This window comes from Camelina sativa, chromosome 11 (assembly GCF_030686135.1).
Source record: "Camelina sativa cultivar CO46 ecotype springtype chromosome 11, ASM3068613v1".
Classification (NCBI taxonomy): domain Eukaryota; kingdom Viridiplantae; phylum Streptophyta; class Magnoliopsida; order Brassicales; family Brassicaceae; genus Camelina; species Camelina sativa.
In genome coordinates, this window is record NC_141890.1 from 19606241 (window position 1) to 19634002 (window position 27762).

The window sequence follows — 27762 nt, forward strand, 5'->3', positions numbered from 1 at the left end:
ATGGATTTTGTTTTAGGATTGCCAAAGGTTAAACACAAGGAATCAATATTTGTTGTCATGGACCGGTTCTCCAAGATGGCACACTTCATCCCATGTGACAAAACCAATGATGCGACTCAAACCGCAAATTTGTTCTTTAAGGAAGTGGTGCGCCTCCATGGAATTCCAAGGACAATAGTCTCTGATCGTGACACCAAGTTCTTGAGTCACTTTTGGACGACACTTTGGAGAAAGTTAGGTACCAAATTTCTATTCTCTACAACTTGTCATCCCCAAACGGATGGACAAACTGAAGTGGTAATCCGAACTCTCTCTACTTTACTTAGAGCCACTCTTGGTAAAAATATGGCAACATGGGTTGATTGCATTCCTTTTATTGAGTTTGCTTATAATTGTACTGTCCACTCGGATACAAAACTATATCCTTTTGAGATAGTCTATGGAATTAACCCTTTTTCTCCATTAGATTTAGCACCCTTGCCTCAGATAGAACATGTTTGCCAAGATGGGATAAGAAGAGGAGAAATCATCAAGAAGTTGCATGACAAAGCCAAAGCAAATTTGGAAAAGAAGAATGTCGACAACAAACGCAAGGCTGATCGGGGGAGAAAGGAGATGTTGTTCAAACCAGGAGATTCGGTCTGGATGCATATGAGGCCTGAGAGATTTCCAACACAACGAGCCTCTAAGTTATCACCAAGCGGCGATGGTCCATTTAAAGTTCTTGAGAAGATCAATGACAACGCCTACCGTTTGGAGCTACCAAAGGAGGTAAAAATTTCTAACATTTTTAATGTAGCTGACTTGTCTGCTTATGACCCAGGAGATTCAGTTTTGAGAACAAAACCTTCTGAAGAGGGAGGGAATGATGCGGACATCGATCCTACCAACCATATTATTGAACCAGATCCTGTACCACATCCTGTACCAAAAGTACGAGAAGGCCCTATGACACGATCAAAGGCTAAACAGTTAAGGATGAGGATTAACCTAGCCGTTCAAGACATCGTAAGCTCCCTAGAGCTGAAGGACGTCAATTGGTCTGTACCACCATCATGCCACCACAACATATATGATCACATTGCCGAGGAAGAGCTTGCTGAAGCCTTCACCCAAATGAGCCTTGATCAAACCTGTTCCCCAGGTATGAAACCTCTTTTGGCAGGTCAAGGAACCTCAAGAAGCCAAGAGAAGACACTAGAGCTGCAAGAGACGTGTGATACAAGCTACACCTCCGAAAGCGATCAAGATAGTGAAGATCAAGACCAAGACATAGAGGGGGACGAGCATCAAGAGACTGATCAAGATACTCTAGAGGAACTCCAGGAAGATCCCTACTTCAATAAACGAGCCAACAAACAAGTACAAGACAAGAACCCTGAAGTAGCTCATGGAGTAGTACAAGAAGTAGGAAAGAGAATGTCTATTGGGCCTATATCGCATCCAGGTAAGTCCTATTCAATATTTTCGATCCTTGCAGGTTCCACCAACCCCAACAACGGCTAGAAGGCGTGCTCATCAAAAGAGATCAAGTCTACTTTAGTATTTTCTTTAATTAGTTTATTTACTTTCCAAAAACAATGGTTTTGTGTTTGATTTTATTTGCTTTCCTTTGTTGCATTATTTTGCATTTATTTTTGGCCTCAGAGCTAGCTGAAGGACTCTTATAAAGTCCCCCTGCAGCAGTTGTACGATTTTCACCTTTTATATTAATAAAACGCTGAATTTTCTTACTTTTCTCTTTAAGTGTTCTTAAGAGAATAAGCTTGTTCTTTGTCTTGTGTGTGAGATTACACAAGGCTAAGTTCGTGTACTGTATCAGAGACCAATCACATCTCTGTGGTGTACTTTGCTCCGCCAACACTTCCCTTTATCGATCCCAACGAGAGAAGCGACCGCCATCGTGCCAGATCCACATCATCGACCATCTTTCCTTCACAAGAGAGAAGCGACCGCCAGCTTGTGAAGCCATCATCTCTATCCGGTACAAGTCTCACCACCGAGTCTTGTATCACCTATCCTTCGCGGCAGTTGCGGAAACATGAGGTCAACTACTCTAGCCATGACTTAGAGATGGCAGCTGTGATTTTCGTTTTGAAGATTTGGAGGTCTTATCTTTATGGCGGAAAGGTACAGGTGTACACAAATCAAAAGAGGCTGAAGTATATATTCACTATGCCTGAGATGAACATGAGGCAGAGATAGTGGATGGAGTTGGTGGAAGATTATGATCTAGATATAGCTTACCACCTCTGTAAAGCTAACTTTGTGGCGGATGCTCTGAGCAGGAAGCGGGCGGCTTCTTCTCAGGAGCAGGACATGGAGTCTCTAGTGAGTGAGATCAGTACTGGTGAGGTTATGTGCTGTTTCACAAGAGCCACTAGGACTAGAGGAAGATGATAGAGCAGACCTTCTGGGTACAGTGTGGTTGGCTTAAAAGAGTGATGTGGGGCTGGTGGACGCCTCTAAGGCTGCAGGCTCAGAGTATCATGTCTCTGTTAATGGGACTATCTTGGTGCATGGTCAGGTTTGTGTGTCCAACGATGAGGGTCAGAGACAGAAAATTCTTAAAGAGGTTCATTCGAGCAAGTTTTCTGTTTATCAAGGAGCGACCAAAATATACCGTGACCTTAAACGGTATTATCATTGGGCCGGGATGAAGAGGGATGTCGCTAGTTGAGTCTCGAGATGGGATACGTGCCAGCTAGTTAAGGATGAGCATCAGGTACCGGGTGGCCTGTTGTAGAGTTTACCCATTTCAAAGTGGAAGTGGGATATGATCACGATGGACTTCGTGGTTGGTTTGCCTGTGTCACGAACTATGGATGTTATCTGTGTAATTATGGATCGTTTAACCAAGTCTACACATTTTCTGGCCATTAAGAAAACTGATGGAGCAGAAGTTTTGGCTAAAAAATATGTGAGAGAGATTGTGAGGTTGCATGGTGGGCATGTGAGCATAATGTTAGACAGGTATTCAAAGTTTACTTCAACGTTCAGGAGGGCATTTTAGGCAGATTTGGGCACTAAGGTGGACATGAGTACAGCTTACTATCCCAAGACAGATGGGCAGTCAGAAAGGACGATTCAGACTCTAGAGGACTTCCTTAGGATGTGTGTGCTGGACTGGGGTGGTCACTGGGCCGATCACATGAACCTGATAGAGTTTGCTTACAATAACAGCTACCAGGCGAGTATTGGTATGACTCCTTATGACGCGTTGTATGGGAGGTCATGTCGCACACCTTTATACTGGACTCAGGTGGGGGAGAGAAGCAAATTGGATGCAAAAAATTTTCAGGAGACCACATAGAAGATTCGGGTGCTCTAGCTGAACATAAGAGAGACTCAAGATCGACAGAGGAGTTATGCTGATCAGAGAAGAAATGACATTGATTTTTAGGTGGATGACAGGGTGTACCTCAAGATGGCCATGTTGCAGGGTCTGAACAGGTCTATCTCAGAGACTAAGTTGAGTCTGAGGTACATGGGTCTTTTAAAGATTGTGGACCGGGTGGGACCAGTTGCATACAGGTTGGAGTTGCATGAGGTTATGCATGTGTTCCACAAGGTCTTCCATGTGTCGGTGCTGAGAAAGTGTCTTCACAAGGATGACGAGGTGTTGGCTAAGATTCTTGCAGATCTTTAGCCCAATATGACTCTTGAGGCGAGACCGGTGAGGATTCTCGAGAGGCGGATCAAAGAACTATGACGGAAGAAGATTACTTTGATGATAGTCCAGTGGGACTGTGAAGGAGAGTTAGAGGAGACTTGGGAGCCAGAGGAAAGGATGTAGGTAAGGTTCAAGAAGTGGTACGAACCTAACCATTTTGTATAGACTTAATCTATTATATAATTTTGTTTTTGTTGTAAAATCTAAACTCTAATCATTCTTTTAAGAACCCAAACTGATATATAATTTGGTTTTATTGTAAAATCTAAAATCTAATCCTCCTTTATAAACCCAAACCGACATATAAGTTTATTTTAATTGTAAAAGCTAAACCTTAATCTTCCTTTTTTTTAACTGAATATCGATTAAAGTAGAATTTCGGGATTGACAGCCCAAACTGGAGGAAAAGAGTGTACAAAGGTAACTTCAAAGATTGACGACCTGGACGACCGGACAAGACAATCCGCCTTCAGGTTCCCTGAGCGTGGGATCTTCGACAGGACGAAGAGAGGAAAAGTCTCGCAGAGAAGAAGGAAATCATCAAGAAGGTTAGAAAAAGCCGACCAATCTTTGGGTGCATGTACCATCACTACTAGATCTGCGCAATTCGTCTCGAAGTTCTGATAAGCAACACTGCCAGCAAGAATACTCTCCATAGCCCATAATAGAGCTTGATGTTCCGAATGAAGGGGGGATGGACATCGTCTGAGAAATTTAGCTCCCAACAATAAGGTTTGACCCGAATTGTTACAACACCATCATCCCAAATCTGAATAAACATCGGCGACTTTCTAGGACCCATCAATTTGACAACAAAAAGCCTGAGAATTCACGGAATCCAAAAGATCAGAGGTGTCCGGGACATCCTGTGAAAGAACCTATGCCTCCTCCTATCATGATTTTCACATAATGCCTAATCAGTAATATCCTTTGGCTTCAAGTGTGTACCTTAGAAGATTTTTTTGTTCATATCTTTTCAAAGCTACCATAAGATCCAAGGTAGCTGATGACGAGGATCTTCTTTTATAAATTCAAACTGACATATTATTTTATTTTAATTATAAAATTTAAATCCTATTGTTCTATTATAAACTCAAAGACATATAATTTTTGTTTAATTGTAAAATTTAAATTTTAGTGCCATTTATAAACACAAATGATGTATAGTCTCGTTTAATTGTAAAATATATACTTAAATTGATATTTAATCTTGTTTATTTTTTAAAAAAATACAGTTTTTGTTTCATTAATCTGTTTTGTTTTTATGATTTTGATTTATTTTTAAATATAATATGACATAGTCTATTTTCATTGGTTAAACTAATAATAATAGAGTATGACAGATTAAAACCAGATATCTAGATGGGAGAGTTTATATTATAGTAATAAATTCATTATGTATATTATATTTATAAATGTTTTTCAGTTTTTCTATTAAACAGTTTGTTATTATTTACATTATATTAATATAATTCTTTTTCCTCCAGATTAATAATTTTACTGGTCAAATTTCATTAAAAGTTACAAATAAATTCAGTTAAATTTAACAATTTTAGGTAAGATTTTTGTTTGGCTGTTATATAGAGATAATGAATATAATACGACTTTTGAAGAAATTGGAAAAGTGTTTTAAATGTTTTCTTTTTCAATCCTGCAATAATTGATTCAACCGGTGCGCGGTGGGTCGGTCAATCACGTGGTTTTGGAAAAACGTCAGAAAGGTTAGCATTTAGCAATAAAGAGCTACTGTGAAAATTAACTCGCGTCGGTCTATCTCTATATGTTTATTTTTTCACTTTTATTTTTATCTATCTTTATATGTTGGTTAACTTTTAACACTTTTTCAACTGTCAAAACGTGGGCATTATTTAACTTAATCGTATATTATGTAATAATCTTATACACAACCATATGTATTATTAATACAACAACAATTATACAAAACATTTTTTTTATACAACCCTAAAGACAAGACATACTGACTTACTCAGTACCTTGGTGTATGTATTTTGGGAAGCAAATAAAGCACGTTACGTAACTTTTTACTATAGTTCGAAGGGTCGTCTATATGTGCTATATGAGTATCAATTATAACTTTACTTAACACTACATATACGGTTAAAAAAAACAATAAATACGGAAACAACTAATGGTGACAGCTTCAACCTCTTTTTGCAATGTGATTAAACTAGAGGTCCAAAAAAAAAAAAAAAAATAGACGTCCAGTACTGTATAAATGTACAAGACCACTACTTCAACGTGCTATTGCTTCCCGTCTTCGCCAGGTCTAACATAGCCAAATTCAGGTGATTCTTCTTCTTCTTCTTCTTAGCTCTGCATTTTTGTGTTTTTCTTTGTTTATTGCTGAATAATCTTCACATATTTTTGGAGGAATAGTTTTCTTTATTCTTTTTTTGCCATTTTGATCCGTACGTTATTATTTCCTATCATATCTAGAATAAATTAATAAAAATATCATGAACAGTAAAAAACTTTAGTCAAACTGCCACTTTTTCTTTTCTTTTTCCACAATGCCACAACCTCTACTTAAAAAGATATAAATATCTCTCGATGAACACTATGTTATTGATAGACAAGAAACAGATGATGGACAAGATGCAGATGATAGACAAGATGTGAATGATGGAAAAGATGCTGATGATCAACAAGATGCATATGATAAACAATATGCGGATGATAGACAATATGCGAATGATGAACAAGATATGAATGATGGACAAGATGTGGATGATGGACAAGATGCGAATGATGGACAAGATGCGAATGATTGACAAGAAGGATGCCGGCGAGAAACTCAATCCTCCACATCATCTTTTGGTCCACCCTCATCCACATAATCCTCTTTATTCATCATACTCTTTTAAATCATCATTCTCTTTTAATCATCATCCTCGACATCTTCTTTTGATCCACCATCTTCTTTTGGTTCATCATCTTTGATATCTTCTTTTGGCCAACCATCTTTTTTTGGTCCACCATCTCGACAACTTCACTATTTTTGTCTAATTATCTTTCATAGACCACTTATCTTTAATAATATGGATAACTAATTTGAACTCGTGGACAACTTCGTTAATATAATTCTCATAGACAAGTTATAAAAACAAAATCCGTGGACAAGTCTATGACTTACTCTAAAAACTTGTCCATCCATCAGATTTTGTCCACGACAATCACTCTCTTTCCTAAAAAGGTATTTTCGTCTTTTAATCATACGTGAACAGTAAAAATGTGGCATTTTTAGAAAGATAGAAACAAATGTGGCATTCTCCAAAACTTTTATAAAAAATGTGGCATATTTGGTAAAAATCTCTAATATCTATTACCTGTCTACAGTGAAAAATAATCTCACCGAGTCGCCTGGAAGTAATGAAAAGAAAACAATAGTACTTTTAAAAAAAATGAATAAAAATTACTTATTTTTTATGTTTTCTAATTATAAAATGTCAAAACTAATAAACTAATCCATAGACTTCACGTACATAACTATAAAATTATGTTTTTTTATTTATTTATTAGTATAATGACTCACGTACGTCGCACATAGCATCGTGTTCACGTGGTATTGGCAAACATTGTCAATAAGATTTTGATGTTAATATTAGATGAGTAGTGGGTTTTTCTACTTTATTTTGTAAATGTCAGATTATATATATTTTTAATATATTTACAAACAGACGGTGAATTTTTTATATTTATTTTTTTACTATAGGTTTAAATTGTAAAATATTAATCCACATATTCTACTCTAACATATTTTTTTAATGTTAGCCATCTTTTATATATACTAGATTAGGACCCGCACGATGTGCGGGTTTTAAATTGTCAAATAAAAATAAATAAAATGATATATTAATATTTTGGTATAAATAAAAACTACTTTTCGAAAGTAAATATATATAAATATTTTTGGTTAGGGAAAAATCATATTCCCATAGATAAAATTTGTTTTTTCTTTAATTTTACATTAATACACTAATTTATACTTTTATATTTTAAATTTATTATATTAATTATTTAAATAAACTAAAACTAAATTATCAGCAACTAAAAGTTTTGCCAAACATTCATAAACATTCATAAATTTTTGCCAAACATTCATAAAGTTTTGCCAAACATTCAAAATGAATATCATTATTGCCAAATTTCAAAAACATTCCACAGCTTATTCATATAATAATTTACATGCAAACAACTCGTCAAAGCGTCATCTTATTAACATCCATTAACTCTAATTTTTACCATAAAAAATGTGTTCATACAACAAAAAAATATATTATTGTTAAAATATACTCTTTATAACCACCTATACAATGTGTCTATACAGTTTTAGTACAAAGGGTTATCAATCCAAATGGTTGTGTATTGCTAGCAGGAAGGATATGATCAGAACAATGCAAGCCAAGCCAAGCAATTAGGGTTTTGGTTCTAACGTTTCCTAAAATAAACAAAGTAAAAGAATATAAACAAGTAAACCACACGACCTAAGCACTCGATGCAAGCAATCGACTACAGGATCGAGTGGGGTGATCGAGTATGCAAGTGAGATATGAACAACTCAAGGTATTACTCGATACAGGTTATCGTGTACCTGATCGGGTAAGTAGTCGAGTAAGTGAAAGAAATGCAAATAAATAAAATATGAAAGTTCCTAAGGATGGAGGTAATCGAATTCTAAGTGTTCTAGACCAGTACGGATGCCTTAAATGCCTCAAGCAATTATTTCCTAGACAATGAACCTCTAAGACCTTGTCACCACACTTTCGCACTAGAATCAACCTTGAACACATTACCACACTGTCGCACTAGCAATATGAAGAAGCAGGCATTAAGAACGATTCATTATTGTCAGTAGACTTAAACTCATCTAATTTTGTTACTCAAAGTTAAGTAAACCTCTAGCATTGGCTAAATCAAGCATTTTATCTACTCCTTTCGGCCTGTAGCATTTGTAAACGCCCTAGATCTAATTTCAACATTTCGGTCTGTTGACAGCATTAAGAGCATCAATCTAGAAGGAAATCTATCAATCATTTACAATCAACTAAAGCATCCTAACCGATCAAGAACACAAAATCATCTATCTCATCCCTAGAAACTTTACTACACTACTCGGACATAGAAGCGAATAGCAAAGCAATCAAAATGAATGAAAATGGCATTGTATTAAAAGATAGAGTAGAGTAGAGAAAGTAAAGGATAGAAATCTAAGAAAACTACAAAATAAAAATGCAAAACAAGAAGAAAAATGTTGAGTCACCCAGTCCTCTCACAGAAGCTCTCGCTCTCTGGTTTAAGAGTTTGCGGCGTGCTCCTTTGCAAGCTAGGGGAAGAGGGGGTTTATATATGGAAACCCATTTGACCTAGCTTCCCAGACCTGCCCGATGATCTACTCGATGGGGTACACGAGGGTGAAGTCGGGTTACTCCTCGGGTGGATCTTCGGGTTGCTCTTCATGCTCTTGGATCCTCCTCGATCGTGTTGGGGTTCGGACTTGTTCTTGCAGCTCGATGGCTCCTTCGGGTACATGCTCGAGTTGTCCTTGTTTTCCCCCATTTTTGGCTCTTTAGCACTTGTTTTCATCCAAAATATGCAAATGCAGAAATGCAACACCCTAAATGCTCTAAAAGTGAATTCCTACAGTAAATGACCTAAAAATGCTAAGTTAGAGGTATGAACAATGCAAAATATGGACAAAAAAGGATGCTAAAAACATGTAAATTAGAGAGATATAAATAGAAACTAAAAACACTACAACATAATAATTTTTTTTTCAAAAAAATATTACAAAACTTTATTTTAAATCATCACAGATTTCTAATTTGATAATCAAATTGAAGTAAATAATGTAAAATCTAAAAATACTACATTAAAAAATAAAACATATTAAGAAGAAGGAATATAATAAAATACTAATCGTTCAAATCGTTTACAGAAAAAAAAAATTTGAATAAAAACATATAAAATTTTAATTTACATCATCATAGATTTATAATTAATTATGAAATTGAAATAAATAATATAATATTTTAAATTGAATCATGATACATGTTACAAACGTTTATACGTGTTGTAATCTCATATAAAATATTTATAAGAATATATAACATAAAAATAGAATATAGTTCCGATCATGTTAATGAGTTACTTCAAAACAAAGTTTTGTATAAATGTGTTGTTATTACGTTGAGAACATATTTTTGAAAACAAAAATTTATAATTTACATGATGAAATTGTTAGTTTTCCTTTTCTAAACTTTTTGACACGTGTAAAATCTTATCGATAGACTTGGTATAATCATGTTAATAACTAAATTGAAACCAACATTTATATATGTCTTACTTATTATATAAATACAAATAAAAATCTAGCAGAATTAGGTTAATAATAAGAAATTAGTTCAATTTTTTTTATAAATAGTTATTTCTTGTTAATTATGTATAAATTTTCTTTTTATGATAGGTTTAGAACTTTTAATAAGACATATGCTCAATTTACTTACGGTGATAAGTAAATTTTTCTTTTTTTCTTTTGGATTAGTTATTTTTTTGTTTGGTAAATATTTTTTTAACTTTTTTTTTCTAGCGATTGACTTAAACATGAATCAAAATCTAAGATCGTTAATTTGACACATGTCATGATCATGTTAAATAGTAATCTGGACAAATGTAAAAATCATAGATATACAACTAATACGTGTCACGATTTTGTTAATAAATAATTTTGACATCAAGCTTTATATAATAATTTGTTTAATCAGAGCAATAGCTGAAAAGTAACAACGCCTTTCTGGACACGTGTGGGTGTATAAAATATACAGCTACTATTTATCAATACTTCTATTAACTATGCATGCATGCTGAAACAATATGATACGTTTCTTATATATGACATAATTAAGCATCTTAATATATTTAATTAAACTAATCAGGTAAACATTACTAACCAACTACAATACCAATACAAACCAATATCTAATAATATACATAGCGGAAATATAGCTTATAACTAACTCCGATAAAATATTAAAACAATATCATTTCTATCGCCGTAATCTTAGATCATCTTTCCTCCTCATATAAACATAACCACAACACAATAACCAAGACCCTAGATCATCTATGACCCTAGATATAAACATAATATAAACATCCTCTAATGCATAAATATTATTACATCTAACATATAAACATAACCAGAACACAATAAACAAAACCCTAGATCATCATCTTCCTCATCGTCGTGATTCCACGTCAAAAACATGCACACCACAAATGCATAAGTATTATCACAAATACTTAGTGAGGCGATCCTCTCATCTAGTGGGCTATACACACAAGCGAAAAGAAAAATATAAATAACACAAAAACAAGCAAACAACACAATTCTAAATACATGCGTAACTCTGCCACCTTGCATCGGCCGACAACGCACCACTTGCATCGACCGATGCAACATCTTTGCGTCGATCGATGCAACGCCTTTTGCGTCGACCGATGCAACACCTTTTGCGTCGACCGATATACTCCTTCCATTGATCGATGCAACATTGTGTCTCCTCTAAATCTCTAACTGCATCAATCGATGCAATCCTTGTATCTACAGATGCATTCTTTACATCGATCAATGCATTAGCGCGGATCATCGCCGAAAACAATGTCTCTCGACTTCTCCCGACTTTTATCATCCCCACAGCATCCGTGACGCATAAACCAACCTCAACATGCAACAACCTCCACAACAACCAAACACAAACAAGCACACAAGCAGTCAATCACCCAAAATCACACAACCACACATCTAATCGCTTAGATAAGCCATGGTCACGCACTCAGCTCTAAAACAAGCAGATCTGACGAAGAACAATGAGATTAAAGCCTTCTAACAACCCCTAATCGACACCCTCGCTCAGATCTCCTTCTCCATGTTCCAAAAAACACCAAAAATGGACTTAGAAATCTCTAGAAACTCACAAAAACCTCTCAAGAACTTTTCTCCTCTTTCTCTTCTTCGAGAAACGAAAAAAGTGGCTAAAAGAATAAGTGGCGTCAAGTTCTCCCTTTAAACTAAACCGCGTCAAACTGGAGAAATTAGAACTAACTCGAACATCAATCGTGCGGTTGCATCGATCGATGCACTCAATAGCGTCGATCGATGCACAACCAGGATTTCCGGTTCGTGGCTGTTACAATTCTCCCCCACCAACAATGATTCGTCCTCGAATCTCGCAGCACCGTATAACTGCAACATGTTTCCTCTGTCGCAAGGGTTTGTACCACAATGTGATCCAATGGTCCACATAACTGTGACCCCACTGGTCAACACAACCCAAAACCCGAGATCACTCCCGACCTTTGAGGTCTACATCCAGACACCATACTCATATCCATGTTATAGGCATTGTTTGCTCCCTCACTCATCCATTCTCAGGTTACAACCTTCAAACTACACCGCCTGCACTCTCAGATCGTCGTCCTTGAGCCATACCGTCTCACTCTTGGATCGTCACTGTAACACCCCGACCACCACCTTTCAGTGGGCCCCATGTCCACTCCTAGTCCATGGGCACACATTCCTTAATGGGGCTCACATCCTCTCACTAGGCCCGTGAGCCCATCCATATCCTACAGTCGGTTTTCTATGTCCGGAAGGTTTCAAAGACTTGTTACCGTCCCTACAATTCACCACATGATCTTTTCCTGTGTTTCGTCTTCACTCGCACAGTTCTGACAGTCATTTCCCGGAAGGTCACACATCCTGAGACTACTACAACATAAGCACACTTAACTATGAAGTTTTCTCAGGACCTTTGACCAAAAAGATAAGTGCACTTTGGTGACATAGGTGGCCAAATCAATTATATTAAACCTCTACGCAAGTCTCTGAAACCAGGATGTCACAGTCACCCTCGAGATCTCGGAACTAGGAGAACTACTCATCTCCACCGAGGAACTTATCATCCCCTAGGAGAACTAATCATCTCCATTGTCGCTCTCAAGGTCACAACCCGTAGAGCTCGCATTGCACCAGGAAAGCTAATCCCTGAGGAGAACTAATCATCCCCTGAGGAGAACTAATCATCTTCTCCGGAGAACTACTCATCTCCTCTGGAGAACTACTCATCTCCACCGAGGAACTTATCATCCCCTAGGAGAACTAATCATCTCCATTGTCGCTCTCAAGGTCACAACCCGTAGAGCTCGCATTGCACCAGGAAAGCTAATCCCTGAGGAGAACTAATCATCCCCTGAGGAGAACTAATCATCTTCTCCGGAGAACTACTCATCTCCTCTGGAGAACTACTTATCTCGCGAGAAGAACTAACTATCTCCTGATGAGTAAACAAGTCATAACATCATTAAGCATCACCCGACCGGAACTACCTTCCGTGGTTTTCATAAAACATCGGAACGTCCTACAAACCTCCATATTCCCTCACTGGAATATCACCACAACCATGACCACTCGTCAGGCCAACTCTAAAACATCCCAACCACTCGAGTATTTACACATGCTCTTACCGAAATAGACAAGTCATAACTATTCATAAAACTTTTCATTTCCAGAATCGCATAATCATGTTACCCATTACACATCAAGATTCCATAAGAACTAATCATCTTATTAAATCTTCAATTGCAACAATCGTTTACAACTCCAAAATGAAAAAACTTAATAACCATTAAAAACCAAAAAGCTAAACTCCGGGATGAGTGCCCGACCCTTCCTTCGGTTGCACCATTGCCACCGTCGTCGACTGCAACTTAGGACACTAAGGCCTGATATGCCCCACCTCCCTGCATTAGAAGCACATTAAAATGTTTCCTTGCATCCCAATCCTCTTGGGACAGCTCGCCAACCTATGATCCATGCCCCCGCACCTGTAGCATCCCTACCCACCTTGATTTGTCATCGACGTGTCCTCCTGACTCTTCTTATGTCCTTGTACCGACTTGTTGTCCTTTGTCGGAATGCTCGGCTCTAGTGCCTCCTCTATATGAAAGGTTGGACTAACCACCATGACATGTCCTTGATCTCAGCCGCCGTCTCCACCAGTTCTGCCCTCGTGGTGTAGTTCCTCCCTCTGCAGTGGATCTTCAAGTTCTCACGAAGCGCCTTCATGAACCTTCTCACCAGAGCCACCTTAGACTCCATCTCTCCCCCATACACTAAGAGCCAACTGAACTCCACGTCCAGCTAACAAACCAACCGAGTCCTCTGAGACAACTGTAGGAACTGCACCTCCAAAATGAACCCAAGTCATCTCGCTGGGCACCCTTTTGGCAGCCACCGACCTCCACCACAAAGAGCATCGTCTACTAGGTGGTGAACCCCTATGTCCACTCAATACTCTTGAGGACATCTAAGAGACTGGAAGTTTCATTCCAACCTTGTCCTCCACACATTAGCCTTAGTAGGGTTGGCATCACCCAAGAAATGCACCGTACCAATTCTACACATCTCCCTCATCATGGTGACATACTGGGAATGAGCTCTTGCACCAGCAGCCACTGGCTACTACGCCTCCACCACCACAGGTGGCACCACCGGAGCTTGAGCCGGTACAACTCCCGACAACCGCTCCAACAACTACGCCAACAAGCCCGCTAGCTTAACATGTCCACCAGGGGCTTCGCCTACTATGACCCTGCACCCAGAAGTTCAGCACCACCAGCCAATGCGGCATCGACACTGACCACACTGGCGCCTACGGCCCTAATGACACCACCATCGGCCACACTAACGGACCCCTCCTGGAATGCTTGCGACTCCCTGACGCCCACTACCATCACACTCTGATCCACGTTATTACTAGCAACTAGGCCTTTGCCCCTACCACGACCACGTCCGCGTCCACGACCAGGAAAAGCTTCACCTCTATCCATCTGCACTACCAAGACAGAAGGTTAAGCACATAATTCAAACCGCATACCCAAACACACAACTTACCGAGGAATCTCATTGAAGGCTCAAAGATGATGATACTAGGACTCAATACCACATGAAAATTGACTAAGTACTCATAATCAATTCCATTACACAACATCAATCAACAGGAAAATAATTCAACAAATTAAATTCCTAAACTGCTCTAAACCATCCATTAACCCGCCCTAGAATTGTAAGAGCTCTAATACCAAACTAAAACAACGCGACCCATTTTTTTATATATAAAATAAGTAAGCATCCCATAATACTTAATTAAATTATCCACGTAAACATTACTAATCAACCATAATACCAATAATAAACCAATATCCAATAACATGCACAACGGAAACATCACTTATAACAACCTCCAATAAAACATCAACATGATATCATTCCTAACCATTCTATCAAACAACCTAGCCTACTTCTATATAAGGTTCCAACAACATATAAACATTACACAACACAATAACCGAGACCCTGGATCATCCTCCTCCTCATCGCCGTGATTTCATGTCACGAACCTGCACACCATAAACAACAATTGAGATGTGTGATTATTATCACAAATACTCAGTGAGACGATCCTCCCATCTACTAGGGTATACACACAAGTGAAAAGATAAACACAAACAACACAAAAACAAGGAATGGAGACAATTCTGAACACATGCGTAACTCTGCGACCTTGCGTCGACCGATGCACCACTTGCATCGACCGTTGAAACTTCTTTGCAACGACCGACGCACCACTTCGTCGACCGATACAACATTTTTTCGTCTACCGAGGCACTCCTCGCGTTGATCGATGCAACGCATTTTGCGTCGACTGATGCACTCCTTGCATCGATCGATGCATTCACGAGGATCATTGCAGAACACGATCTCTCTTGACTTCTCTCAACTCTAATCATCCCCATATCATTTGTGACGCCAAAACCGATCGATCTCAACATCACACAAAACACACATCTAATCGATTAGATAAGTCATGGTCACACACTCACCTCTAAAACTAGCAGATCTGATGAAGAACATCGAGATTTAAGCCTTCCAACGACCCCTACTGGACACCCTCGCTCAGATCTCCTTCTCCACGTTCCAAAAACACCAAAAACTGACTTAGAAATCTCCAGAAACTCACGAAAACATTTCAAAAACTTTTTAGAACTTTTCTCCTCTTTTTCTTCTTCCAAAAACGAAAAAAGTGGCTAAAAATAAGTGGCGTCGAGTTCTCCCTTTAAATACTTGAACCCTAGGTTTCCATCAACTAAACCGCGTTAAATCGGAGAAAATAAAACTAACCCGAACACCAATTAAGTGATTGCATCGATCGATGTACTCACTTGTGTCGATTGATGTACTCACTGGTGTCGATCGATGCACAACCTGGATTTCCGGTTCGCGGCCGTTACACAAGCTACCAATTATATTTAAAAAAACACACAGTTAGTCGAGTTCTAGATCAATGGTAATTTTTTTTTGAGTGACTAAAACAATGGGACATATAAATATTTTATTTAAAATATATATAAAAAAAGATTTTGATGAGAAAAAAAAATGGCATACACCAACAAAATGACATATTCTGTTTCTGTTAGATAAAAATTCAGGTTACTCTCTTTGTTTTTCTTTTTCTTTTTTTTTTTTTGGTTAAAGGCTCCTTTGTCCCCTTTGTTGTCTCTTCATGTATGCTTTATTTGTTGTTAGAACAGTCTTCACATATTTTTGGAGGAATAGTTTTATTTTAAGAAAATTATATATACCAACATGACATCAACTATAAGTCATGGCATGACATGATCATACATGTCAAGTTAATAAATATACTAAAATATATTAATTATATACATGGCATATATAGATATACCATTTAACATATGAAAATGGTGCTATACTATAAGAAAACACGTTCATTGCGACAAAACTCTTCGACAAAAATATGCCCTTACAAATTTGCTATGGATTTGCGAGTAATTTGCTACGCCATGAGTTATAGTTGATAACATAATAACCATCATATTTTTGGAGGAATAATTTTATTTTAAGAAAATTATATATACCTACATAAGAAAATTATATATACCTACATGATATCAACTATAAGTCATGACATGGCATGATCATACATGTCAAGTTAATATATATACTAAAATATATTAATTATATACATGACATATCTATATATACCAATTAATATATGAGATGGTGTTATACTATAAGAAAACATGTTTATTGCGACAGAGCTCTGTGATGAAAATATGCTTTCATAAATTTATTGTGGATTTTCAAGTAATTTGTTACACCATGACTTATAGTTGATAACATAATAACCATCATATTTTGGTAAATTCATTGAAGACTAATGTTGATCCAGTATTGATACAAATAAATAATAAAAATAGTTAATTGTATTTATAATTTTTTGATTAAGAAAAAATTGAGAAAGTTAATAATACAAAATTTAAAATAACTAAAATTAATAACACCTTAAAATACCGAATACTTTTTAAATTTTCAAGGTTGTAGAGATTAAATTAGTTATAATGGTTTATACCGACAATTTTGCTACACTAAAGATTTTTTGTAATTATCTATTCTATATATGTATAATTTTCTTTTTGAAATCTTCTTTTTTTCATCAATCATATACTGATTTCATTCCAATCGTCAGCATCATGTACTAAAACAGTGACTTCATTATTGCCTATTCTAGCAAAACCACCCTCATGTTTCTTTTGTTCAATATTTCATTTGAAAAAGCAAAATATAGGTGCACTAAAATCCAAAAAAATAACATGATAAATAGAAAAGAAAATAAAAGCTTTGGAAGCAACTTTGAAATCCAAGAAAATAACACGATAAATAGATTGTCTCAAAATCTCGCAAACTTTGAAAATGGTCTCACACTTTTTTTTTTTTGGCTAACAGTCTCACATTTTCACTACCACCTTAAAATGGTCTCACACTTTTTTTTTTCTCGTTCATACTAGATATTTTTTAAATATATATTTTTATTCAAGTGATAAGTCTCGTCTCCTTATTAGTCTTCTTTCTTCAACTAAAGTATCTTTTTTCCGATCAATATTTAATACAGAGTACGCTATTGTAATGACAACTATAATTTATTTTCCGATCAATATTTCCCACTTCTTATTTTGCCGTTACAATGATGAGATCTGAGGATTCTAAGGCTTATTTTTTTTAAGGGAGAGAGCAGCAAAAAAAAAATTGGACCGGATTTGGATATCCACGAATATCGTGGGTTTTCACGGTTATTCGAAAACCCAGATATCCGAGGTAATCGGATCCGGATACAGAGATCAAAACACATATCCGACTAGTGGGTTCGGTTAAAGATGCAGATAGCTCCAAAACCAACTTTTATATATATATAGTAATTAACGCCTTTCCGGACAGCGTGTAGGTGTATAAATGTACACAAGACAGCTACCAATACTTCTACTAACTCTGCAAGCAAAGCCTCCTCTGTTTGACGAAATTCAGGTTACTCTCCTTCTTTATCTCTTTTTTTATTATTTTTTTTTCGTAAAGACTCCTTCGTCGTCTTTCTTGTCTCTTCATTTATGCTTTCTTTGTTTCCGGAACAGTCTCACATATTTTAAAATTGATATCTTTAATTTGAGGTAATAGAGACTAAATTAGTTAAAATGGTTTGTACGGACAATTATGCAACACTAATTTTTTTTAATAATTGTTATTCTATGTATAATTTTTGTTTTGCTTTTTATTCATCAATCATACTGATTTCATTCCCGTAGTCAAAAATGATGTCATTTTTGGTATTTAGTCGCTAGCGATACATAATAACGGTGACATCCCAATTTTTTAAGTCGCTGTCGGAGTGTGTCACAGCGACACCTAAACGAACCATGCATACAAATGGGCAAACAAGTGTGCAGCTTTAGCATTTCTCGTACATACCATATTTTAAAAAAATATATATTAACCATGAAGAATTTAAAAATATAGACAGAAAAATAGTACCTACACGTACTCTTTTCTATATAACAAGACCAATTTTATGTGAAGACACAGATGACTAAAAATAAATATATGGGTTATAATATTGGTGCTGCTAGAAATAAACCATGGCGCTCTCACTCTCGCCTTATGGGGTTGGTGCTGTAATAAACTTGGGTGCTTTGAAAAGCCAAGTTAACTTCTCACCCAAGAGATCCCTTGCTTGTAAAAGAAGCAAGATAGTTGTATACAATCAAGGGAGAAAGGAAATCGCAAACACTTCTTCTGCAATTGAGAAGCCATTGACTAAAGAAGATCTTATTGCCTTTTTTGCTTCTGGATGCAAACCAAAGGAAATGTGGAGGTACCACTAATTAGTATCATCATCTCGTATGTTCTCTCAAACTACTTATTTGTTCTAACTCATTTTTGTATCGTTTTATCTCTTGGATACAGGATAGGTACAGAAAACGAGAAATTGGGTTTCGAGGTGAAGACTTTGTGCCCTATGAAATATGAACAAGTAGCTGCTTTGCTTAGTGGCATTGCTGAGAGATTTGAGTGGGATAAGGTTATGGAGAATGACAAAATTATTGGCTTAAAACAGGTAAATACTCTCTTCTCTTGTTTTAATAAATATCCAATTATGAAAACGAAATTTCAGATTTTTCTGTTTGGCTTTGATTACTACAGGGAATGCAAAGCATATCACTGGAACCAGGAGGTCAACTGGAGCTTAGTGGAGCACCTCTAAAGACATTGCACCAAACTTGTGATGAGCTCCATTCACATCTTTACCAGGTGAAAACTGTTGCTGAAGAATTGGAAATTGGTTTCCTAGGAATTGGCTATGAACCAAAATCTAGTCTTGAGGATGCAACCATTGTGCCCAAGGTTCCTTCCTCTACAAACATATACTCTCATATATTACTTGATGTACGTATCTTACATTAGCTAATTATCTGATGAGTCAAAGTATTTTACATGTGCAGAGAAAGTTTGACTTTGTAAGAGAGTACTTAGCAAGAGCTAGCTCATCAGGACCTGACGTGATGATGAGAACGTGTACGGTTCAGGTCAATCTAGACTATAGTTCGGAAACCGATATGATCAGGAAGTTTCGCGCTAGTCTAGCTTTGCAACCTGTGAGATGATTGATGCCCTCTTTTAATGTTAATGGTTTTTGAATTCATAACCAAAATTTTTTCTCACTTTGTTGTTATTTTGTTATCAAACAGATGGCGACTGCTCTATTCGCAAATTCCCCTTTTAGTAATGGAAAACCAACAGGGTGTTTAAGTTTTAGGAGGTTATTTTATACATTATTACTTGTTGTTACAGTATAATTTTACTTTTTCTTAGTATAATTTTCTCATCTATCAACATGCTGTGACAGTCATTTATACATAGATACTGATAAAGCCCGCACAGGGATGCTACCTTTTGTTTTCGATGACTCATTCGGGTGAGTATAAAATGTTTCTTCTAACTCTATGATCGATCTTTGTCCTTAAAAATATATATGTTCAACCTTCAATATGTTGATATAGGTTTGAGCGGTACGTCGAATATGCACTTGACCTTCCGATGTACTTCTTACATCGAAACAAAAGCTATCTCAACTGTAGAGGAATGACTATTGTAACAATCATTGATAGCTTTCTCATGTCCTGAATTATCTTTACCTTTAATATCGTTTTCGACGCACCTTATGAACCAGTAGTGCGACATCTGCATCCCAACACTATCAAATTTTCAAATTGAAAATTTCTAACAAACATTTTAATAAATATAAAATGACTAAATTCTAAACCATAAATCCCAAATAATAAACCCTATCTCCTAAAAATTATACCTTAAGATAAAGAATCCATTCCCAAAAATTAATTTTAAAAATTAATTTAACATATTGTAATTGTGTGAAAGAGGGTAAAAATGAAAATGTTCAAAAAATGGGATATTTTTGAAAAGGGGTATCTCCAAAATGGCATTTCTAACAAATTCTCATAACAAAAAATAAAAATTGAAGAGAGAAATAACTAATATCTAAATTATGAGATTTTCGGATCGATTCTAAATCAATAATGAACGCATGTGATATGTATATATTTTACCATGATTAACCACTGTTTATTCACATCTTTTGCATAGTTTGCTAGATAGTTTTGTCACTTTCATGTAGTTTAAAGTCTGTTTGTGCATTAAAATAGGATTTGCATTGCATTTGCATTGTTTCTTGTTTAAATAGGTGATTTGGACTCAAGGAGCATGGAAATGGTGCTTAAGAGGAGAGGAGTGCAACCAGTGAAGCAGATAAAGCTGAAACAAGCTGGAAACCAAGGTTTGGAGACCACTCGACCATGACACCCGGAGACACTCGACCGTGTGCTACTCAGGGACTCTACCGTGTGCTAATCAAAGACTCAACCAATAGGAAACAGAAGAATGGACCACTCGACCATAGCCACTCGACCGCTTGTGGTCGAGCACATCGAGCCGAGCACATCGACCCGCCTCTCTATTTTGTCAACTAGCTATTTTAGGCCGTCCCCCTTGTCCTATATATATCCAATGTATCCCATGGCCGCCCATAAGTTTTTTTAGGTCAGAAAACACATCAGCAGCCACAAAAACCTAGTTTTTATCCCTTTTGGGTTTTTAGCACTTTTATAACATTTGCCCCTTTTATTATTGATACTGCTCTTGCTTTTCTCCAGATTTTCATACTTTGTAAGTCTCATAACATTCTGGGTATTGAGAATCTGAGTTTGTTTCTTTACATAAAGTTGTTGTTATCATCTCATAAATCTTATCATGCTAGTTTCATCATTTTCTGGGTTTATGTTCATCATCATGTTTTGTTCATCTGAGTAGTGAGTTAGGATTCTGGAGATGGATTAGGCTGGTTTAGGGTTGTGGTAGTCTGGAATAGTCAAGCTTGATTGTTTAAATATCTCTTCTAGGTTAGATGTGCTCTAAGCTGTTCTTATATCTGAGAGGGTAAGATCAGATCCTAAGCTTCCTTGCATCACATCAATGTTAAGGTTGTTAGATAAAGCTAATACTGGAGATTATCATGCTTATCCCAAGAGATTGGTTGTATAAGGTGATTTTTGACAAGTAATGGTCTGATTCTTAATGCCTGTTTAGTATGGTTTCACCAATGAGAGTTGGGTTAGGATGTTACTTAAACTTGATCACTTCTGCCATGAGAGTGGATTAGTGAGTCATTAAGATCATTGTCTAGAGATAGCTCATGTTTGATTGAGGTTTGTTGACCAGTTTAGATAGCCACAGCTTGAACACCAGCCCATGAATCCATCTCTGGAAGCCTTCTTTGTCATTTGATTGTTTATTACCACATATTATCTTGTTTCATTGCATTTGTTTCTGTTCTAAGTTGTCAAGATTGCATATGTTCTTCGTATTGCATCTGTTTCGGTCAGGTGCTTGATCGAGCACCTTCGAGTTGTTCATTTACTTTCTGTTTCATTTCAGTTTAAATTGTGCATCTTTACTGTTTTGTTTACTGCTTTTGTTTCTGTTGGTTTAATTTCAGTATTGTTTACTTTGTTTCACTTGCATTTAGTTTCTGTTTCAAGCATTTTACTTTCTGCATTTGCTTTTATTTCATCAAACTGTTACATCAAAACCACTTTCATATTTGGCTTAACTTGAATCACTGTTTACATCTTGATTGCATGCATACACACACTTTATGGATTGACACCTCTTATACTACAACTGTATAAGAGAATTGAAACCTCTTGCACCTGATCATCATTGCTTATGTCTTTGTTTGCATGTTATCATACATTCATTGCATAAGTACACTAAAAGAAGCTTGTTTCAATTGGTGTTGTTGCCATTAGTGTGTTGATTTGTGTCATTTGAGATTAACAAAGATTCAAGATTAATTTTTGTTACTAATTGCTCACAACTGTCAAGTTCTTGTTTTGGTTGGTTGTTTTGAGTTTCAGGGTGCACTCGAGCTAGCACTTGGTCGTGTGCCCTTCATCTCATTGATCGAGTACCAACCCAGAAATCAGTCTGTCCTGCGTTTCAGTCAGTCAGTCGACCAGTAGCTCGAGCCAGCACTCGATCGTGTGTCAGTCCGAGCAGGGGTCGAGTTAGTTGATGCAGAAAAAATCAAATGGGAACCAGAACTTACAGAAGTATATAGACCACATAAACCGCCTACCAAGGGACTTGAGACAGCAGAAAACAAGGATCCTTCAAGAACAAGAAGAACAATTGCTGATGGATCCACCAATGCACCAGAATCAAAGGCCAATGCAGATTGGTGCAGGAGATGCTCCCAATACACATACACAGAGAGCTGGCATAGTACCTCCTACAGTGGCCAACAACAATTTTGAAATTAAAAGTTGGCTAATCAGTATGATCCAAGCCAATAAATTCTATGAATTTCCAATGGAGGACCCATTGGATCATCTAGATGAATTTGACAGGCTTTGTGGCCTCACCAAGATCAATGGTGTGAGTGAGGATAGCTTCAAACTCAGATTGTTCCCATTCTCTCTAGGAGACAAGGCTCACTTATGGGAGAAGACACTTCCAACAAATGCTATAACCACATGGGATGGCTGTAAGAAGGTATTCTAGGCAAAATTCTTCACAAATGCCAGAACAGCCAGATTGAGGAATGAGATTTCAGGCTTTGCACAGAAGAACAATGAGACCTTTTGTGAGGATTGGGAGAGATTCAAGGGTTATCAAACTCAGTGTCCACACCATGGGTTCAACAATGAGTCACTGCTCAGCACATTATACAGAGGAGTTCTGCCCAAGATAAAGATGTTGTTAGACACTGCTTCAAATGGAAACTTCCTCAACAAGCATATAGATGATGGTTGGGAGCTAGTGGAGAATTTGGCTCATTCTGATGGCAACTACAATGAGGACTATGATAGAACAGTGAGGTTTGTTGATTCTGCACTAGATGAAAAGTATAAGAAAGACTTGAAGATTGTTAAGGAAAAGTTAGAAAAGATTCTGCTTAGTCAACAGAAGAACATTCACTTTCTTGGTGAGGAGGATACAACAATTCAAGATGGGGAGAATGAGGTAACTGAGTTGTGTTATATGCAAAACCAATGTGGTTTCAAGCCCCACAACCAATTCAAGCCCAACAATCTGTCTTATAGGAGTACAAATGTGGCAAACCCACAAGACCAAGTCTATCCACCACAACAAGCACAGCAGCAACACAATTATGTACCTAAACAGCAGAACCAAGGTTATCAGGCTCAAATGTGTCCCCCACCAGGGTTTCAGACCACCCAAGCCCAGGAATCTGACTTAAGAACACTGATGCATAAGTTGTTGCTTAACCAAGCCACTGGTCAGATGGAAAGCACAAAGAAGTTTGCTGAGATCAACCAGAGGATAGATTCTACCTATAATGACCTGAATATCAAGTTTGAGAGCTTAGAATCAAAGGTTAAGTTCATGGAGAGCAGTATGGCTTCAACTTCTGCTCCTAAGCCTAATCAACTGCCTGACAAAGCTATTTAAAACCCAAGAGAATATACAGCCAAGACTATCTTTGTTACTTAGGAATATGTCACTAAGGACAGTGAAGTTCAAGTTGGGGAGGATATTCAACAAGTTTCAGCTCAGAAAGAAGCAGAGGATCAATCAGAAAAGACAATCGACAGTGTGTTCGATCAAGCACACGATCGAGTGCCTGATCGAGTCACTGTTCGAGTGCTCCCTTCTGAGTCTGATAAGCCCACCAAATACATTCCTCCAGCTTACAAACCACCTATGCCATTCCTAGGACGTTTCAAAGAACAAATGGTTAGGAAGCTCAAGGAAAAGATTGAGAAGCAGGAATTGATGGCCATTCAACATGAAGTGACTGTTGAGGAGACTAAAGAGGCCAGAGGACCAGCTTTGGAGCAGTATGAGCCATATCCACTCTATAAAGGCATGTTACTTGACATATCAAAGCAGAAGGCTAAGAATCAAGCCAAGAAGGATCTAAAAGACATTGGAACTGCTGTGATTCCAACTAAGCTTGAGGATCCAGGCTCATTCAACCTTCCATGCTCATTGAACTACATGCACTTCAACAAGTGTTTGTGTGACCTAGGAGCTTCTGTGAGTGTCATGCCCTTCTCAATAGCAGAGAACCTAGGATATGAAGAGTTCAGACCAAGCAACCTCTACATAAGTCTTGCTGATGGGTCTAGGAAGGATGTTGTTGGCAAGCTGGAGAACTACCCAGTAAAGATTGGCAAAGCCAGGATACCAACTGACTTCAACATCATAGAGATGGAGCAGGAGCAGGAGCTTGATGATCCTATTATCCTTGGAAGACCATTCTTGGCCACTGGTAGAGCTGTGATTGATGTTAAAAAGGTTATGATCAGTGTTCTTCATCGGTTACCTTGTTCTTAAATCTTGGTTGAATAAGACGAAGAAGAAGAAGAAATTGTTCTTAAATCTTAATTAGTGCTGAGTTGAGTGCTCATGACTACTTGCTTGTTGTATTCATTTATAGATAAGATATTTTTGACTTTTGTGTCCCTACTCCCTAGTTATCCTGTTTTAAAAATCTCCGCCTAATACCGATTACGTCCTGTAAAATCGCTAAACTCATCCTCTCCGCTTCGATTAATAACTAATTCTCGCCTAGCATCGATTATCCGATTATGTCTGTCTAATTTGATTGTAACCTGCTGATCCGGCTACTTTCCACTTAATTTTGTGTATATCAATTTCTTTTGAAGCCAAATATAAATCAAATATATATATTTTTTGTTATTTATACATTTAAATTAAGAGTTTACGATGTTTTACAATAACTAATGTACACACTTTTAATGAAAATAAAAAACAAATTTTTAAAATTACGTTTTGATGTGTTTACCGTAATTTTAATGAATACGATAGTTTTATATTTTACTTGATACTTTTCTTTTAACATAAACAGAATTATATATACATTTAGTACTATATATTTTTATTTTATTTTAAATTTCATAAAATAATCCTAAAATTAGTCCACGATTAATCTCCGTTTAATCTCAGATTTTCTTGCTAGGCGCTAAGCCCACCCGACCGCCTGACTAGCGCCTAGCAATTTCTAAAACAGGAGTTATCCATGTCTATTTATTATTAAATAAAAAAATTTACTTTTTTTTATAAGAGTTAATTATGTAGATAGTCAAATTTTCGCTCAAAATTGGTAACAACGAGTGGTAAACTTATTATATGACCACGTTCGAGGGTGATTTTAGGATCTATCTTAACATTTTTGAAGTACATTTTTGTGTCATCTTCTCTTATCTTTGTATCCAAATAAGTCTCAACTAAATTCTCTACAATCCTTACAACCAAACACAATCATTTCTTTATTTGATAATATTAATTTCCTAAAATATATCTATCTAATTTAAATAAATATGTTAAATTAAAATATAATTCTCCTTTCATTTTTATTTAATCTTATATTTAATTATTTTAATTACTATTCAATACATAAAGTTAATAAAATTTTAGATTTTTTTAGCATATAATGTGATTTGAATGTTTATAAACGAATATATATTAAAAATTGTCTTAGAATATTTGTAACCAAACAAGTATATCCACATATAGAGCTCGGAATACATTTTTGGAGTACAATAGGATGCCATCACTTTTTGCCAACTTCGGGTCAGGTTTTTAACTAAAATTATAACCAATTCAATTATCCGGATACTCCTTAAGATTGCCGAATATTTTGGGCCGGTTTTTAATCCATAGCATACTTATTTACATCCAATTAATGCCAATTAATGCCCAATGTATCTTAGGAAATATCTAATTTGCATACCAAATGTTTAGGACCGAGTTTGACAAAAAGAATTGATAACCCAATTTATGTAATCACATCCCTATAATATAACAACTAATTCAAGATGAATACATCTTAGGAAATATCTAATTTGCGTTTAATAAACGATTACATATTTGGTAAGATCTTATTAGCTTTAAATGTACACTATTAATCCAATAATATCAATTGAGAATCATAATAATAATATGCATGATCATTCATTCCTAAATCATAACTAACAAATCGTAAAATGTATATTATCAACTTGCAAATCAAGAGTTTCTACAAAACTCTACTTACAACCGTTAACAGTATATATATCAACAAAATAATAGACCTGTAGTGTACCACGGGGTAAAACCTAGTAATGTATATAAATTGCATGTCATTTTGAACAAAAAATATATAACGGATTAAAGAGAAAAATATTGAAATGTTGAAAAATGTCGTGCACATTTCACCTGCTCATATATATTTTGCAAATTATTTTTCCAATAGCATGTGACAATTTAAATAAAAAAATGAGTTATCTCTGCAAGATATGATAGATTTTTTCAACTAATGGTAAGAAATAAAAGTGGGTATATTTTCTATTTGATGTACACAAAAGAAAACTGGAGGTGATAGATAGGCTGGTTTGGCATTATTCAAAATCTGGGAAATATTCGGTGCGTTCGGAATATGGGTTGGCTAGGGAGATGGTGACTGAGGTTGAAATTGGCCCAACATGTACGACTTTAAGAGCCTAAGCATGGAAACTTCATGCTCCGCCTAAAATTAAATATTTCTTTTGGCAAATTGCCTCTGGTTCTCTCCCAGTGACAGATCATTTGGCTCATCGAGGGGTTAAGTGTGATATTAAGTGTAAAAGATGTGACTTAGAGTGTGAAACAATCAACCATGCTCTTTTTGAGTGTCCTCGATCGCGTCAAATTTTGGAGGCGTCTCCGATTTAGGTTACGCCAGGAGTTTCCCTTATGAGTCTGTGTTTACCAATCTGGATTTCATCTATAGGCGAGGATCCTCTCAATTGGATGCTCAAGATTCTCTTCATCGGTTACCTTGAATTTTATGGTCGCTTTGGAAGGATATGAATAAAAAAATCTTTCAAGGCACGCAGTTAACGCCTGAGGAGGTGATCAATCAGGCTGTAAGTGATCAGATATTTTGGGAGGATGTACATGTTCAGGTAGTGGATCTCGGATTCCCTCGGCTTCTTCGAGTCAGGATCTTTGTTGTCCAATTGATGGTTCGTGGAAAGAATCTGACCCCAACTCAGGCTTGGGGTGGTGGTGTGATAAT

General features: G+C 36.6%; 3 protein-coding genes and 1 non-coding gene across 4 annotated transcripts; 3 read left to right on the forward strand and 1 right to left on the reverse strand.

The window, feature by feature from the left end:
- Nucleotides 1-2208: 2208 nt before the first annotated feature.
- Nucleotides 2209-2680, forward strand: LOC104728151 (uncharacterized). Its single transcript, XM_010447180.1, has 2 exons — nucleotides 2209-2355; nucleotides 2441-2680. Exons 1-2 carry the CDS (start codon nucleotides 2209-2211, stop codon nucleotides 2678-2680), a joined length of 387 nt encoding a protein of 128 aa, XP_010445482.1.
- Nucleotides 2681-17499: 14819 nt separating this feature from the next.
- Nucleotides 17500-20320, forward strand: LOC104723892 (glutamate--cysteine ligase, chloroplastic-like). The gene is made up of 8 exons (XM_087471305.1): nucleotides 17500-18134; nucleotides 18731-18975; nucleotides 19068-19218; nucleotides 19305-19505; nucleotides 19604-19756; nucleotides 19850-19920; nucleotides 20008-20076; nucleotides 20162-20320. The coding sequence occupies exons 2-8, from the start codon at nucleotides 18740-18742 to the stop codon at nucleotides 20283-20285; spliced, it is 1005 nt and encodes a 334-aa protein (XP_087327431.1). The 5' UTR covers nucleotides 17500-18134; nucleotides 18731-18739; the 3' UTR covers nucleotides 20286-20320.
- Nucleotides 20321-22748: 2428 nt separating this feature from the next.
- LOC104728150 (uncharacterized) lies at nucleotides 22749-25037 on the forward strand. The gene is made up of 4 exons (XM_010447179.2): nucleotides 22749-23228; nucleotides 23358-23699; nucleotides 23742-24074; nucleotides 24192-25037. Exons 1-4 carry the CDS (start codon nucleotides 22749-22751, stop codon nucleotides 25035-25037), a joined length of 2001 nt encoding a protein of 666 aa, XP_010445481.2.
- LOC147934256 (small nucleolar RNA R71) lies at nucleotides 23268-23374 on the reverse strand. Its single transcript, XR_015573364.1, has one exon. It is a non-coding gene; the product is annotated as a small nucleolar RNA R71 (small nucleolar RNA).
- Nucleotides 25038-27762: the final 2725 nt, after the last annotated feature.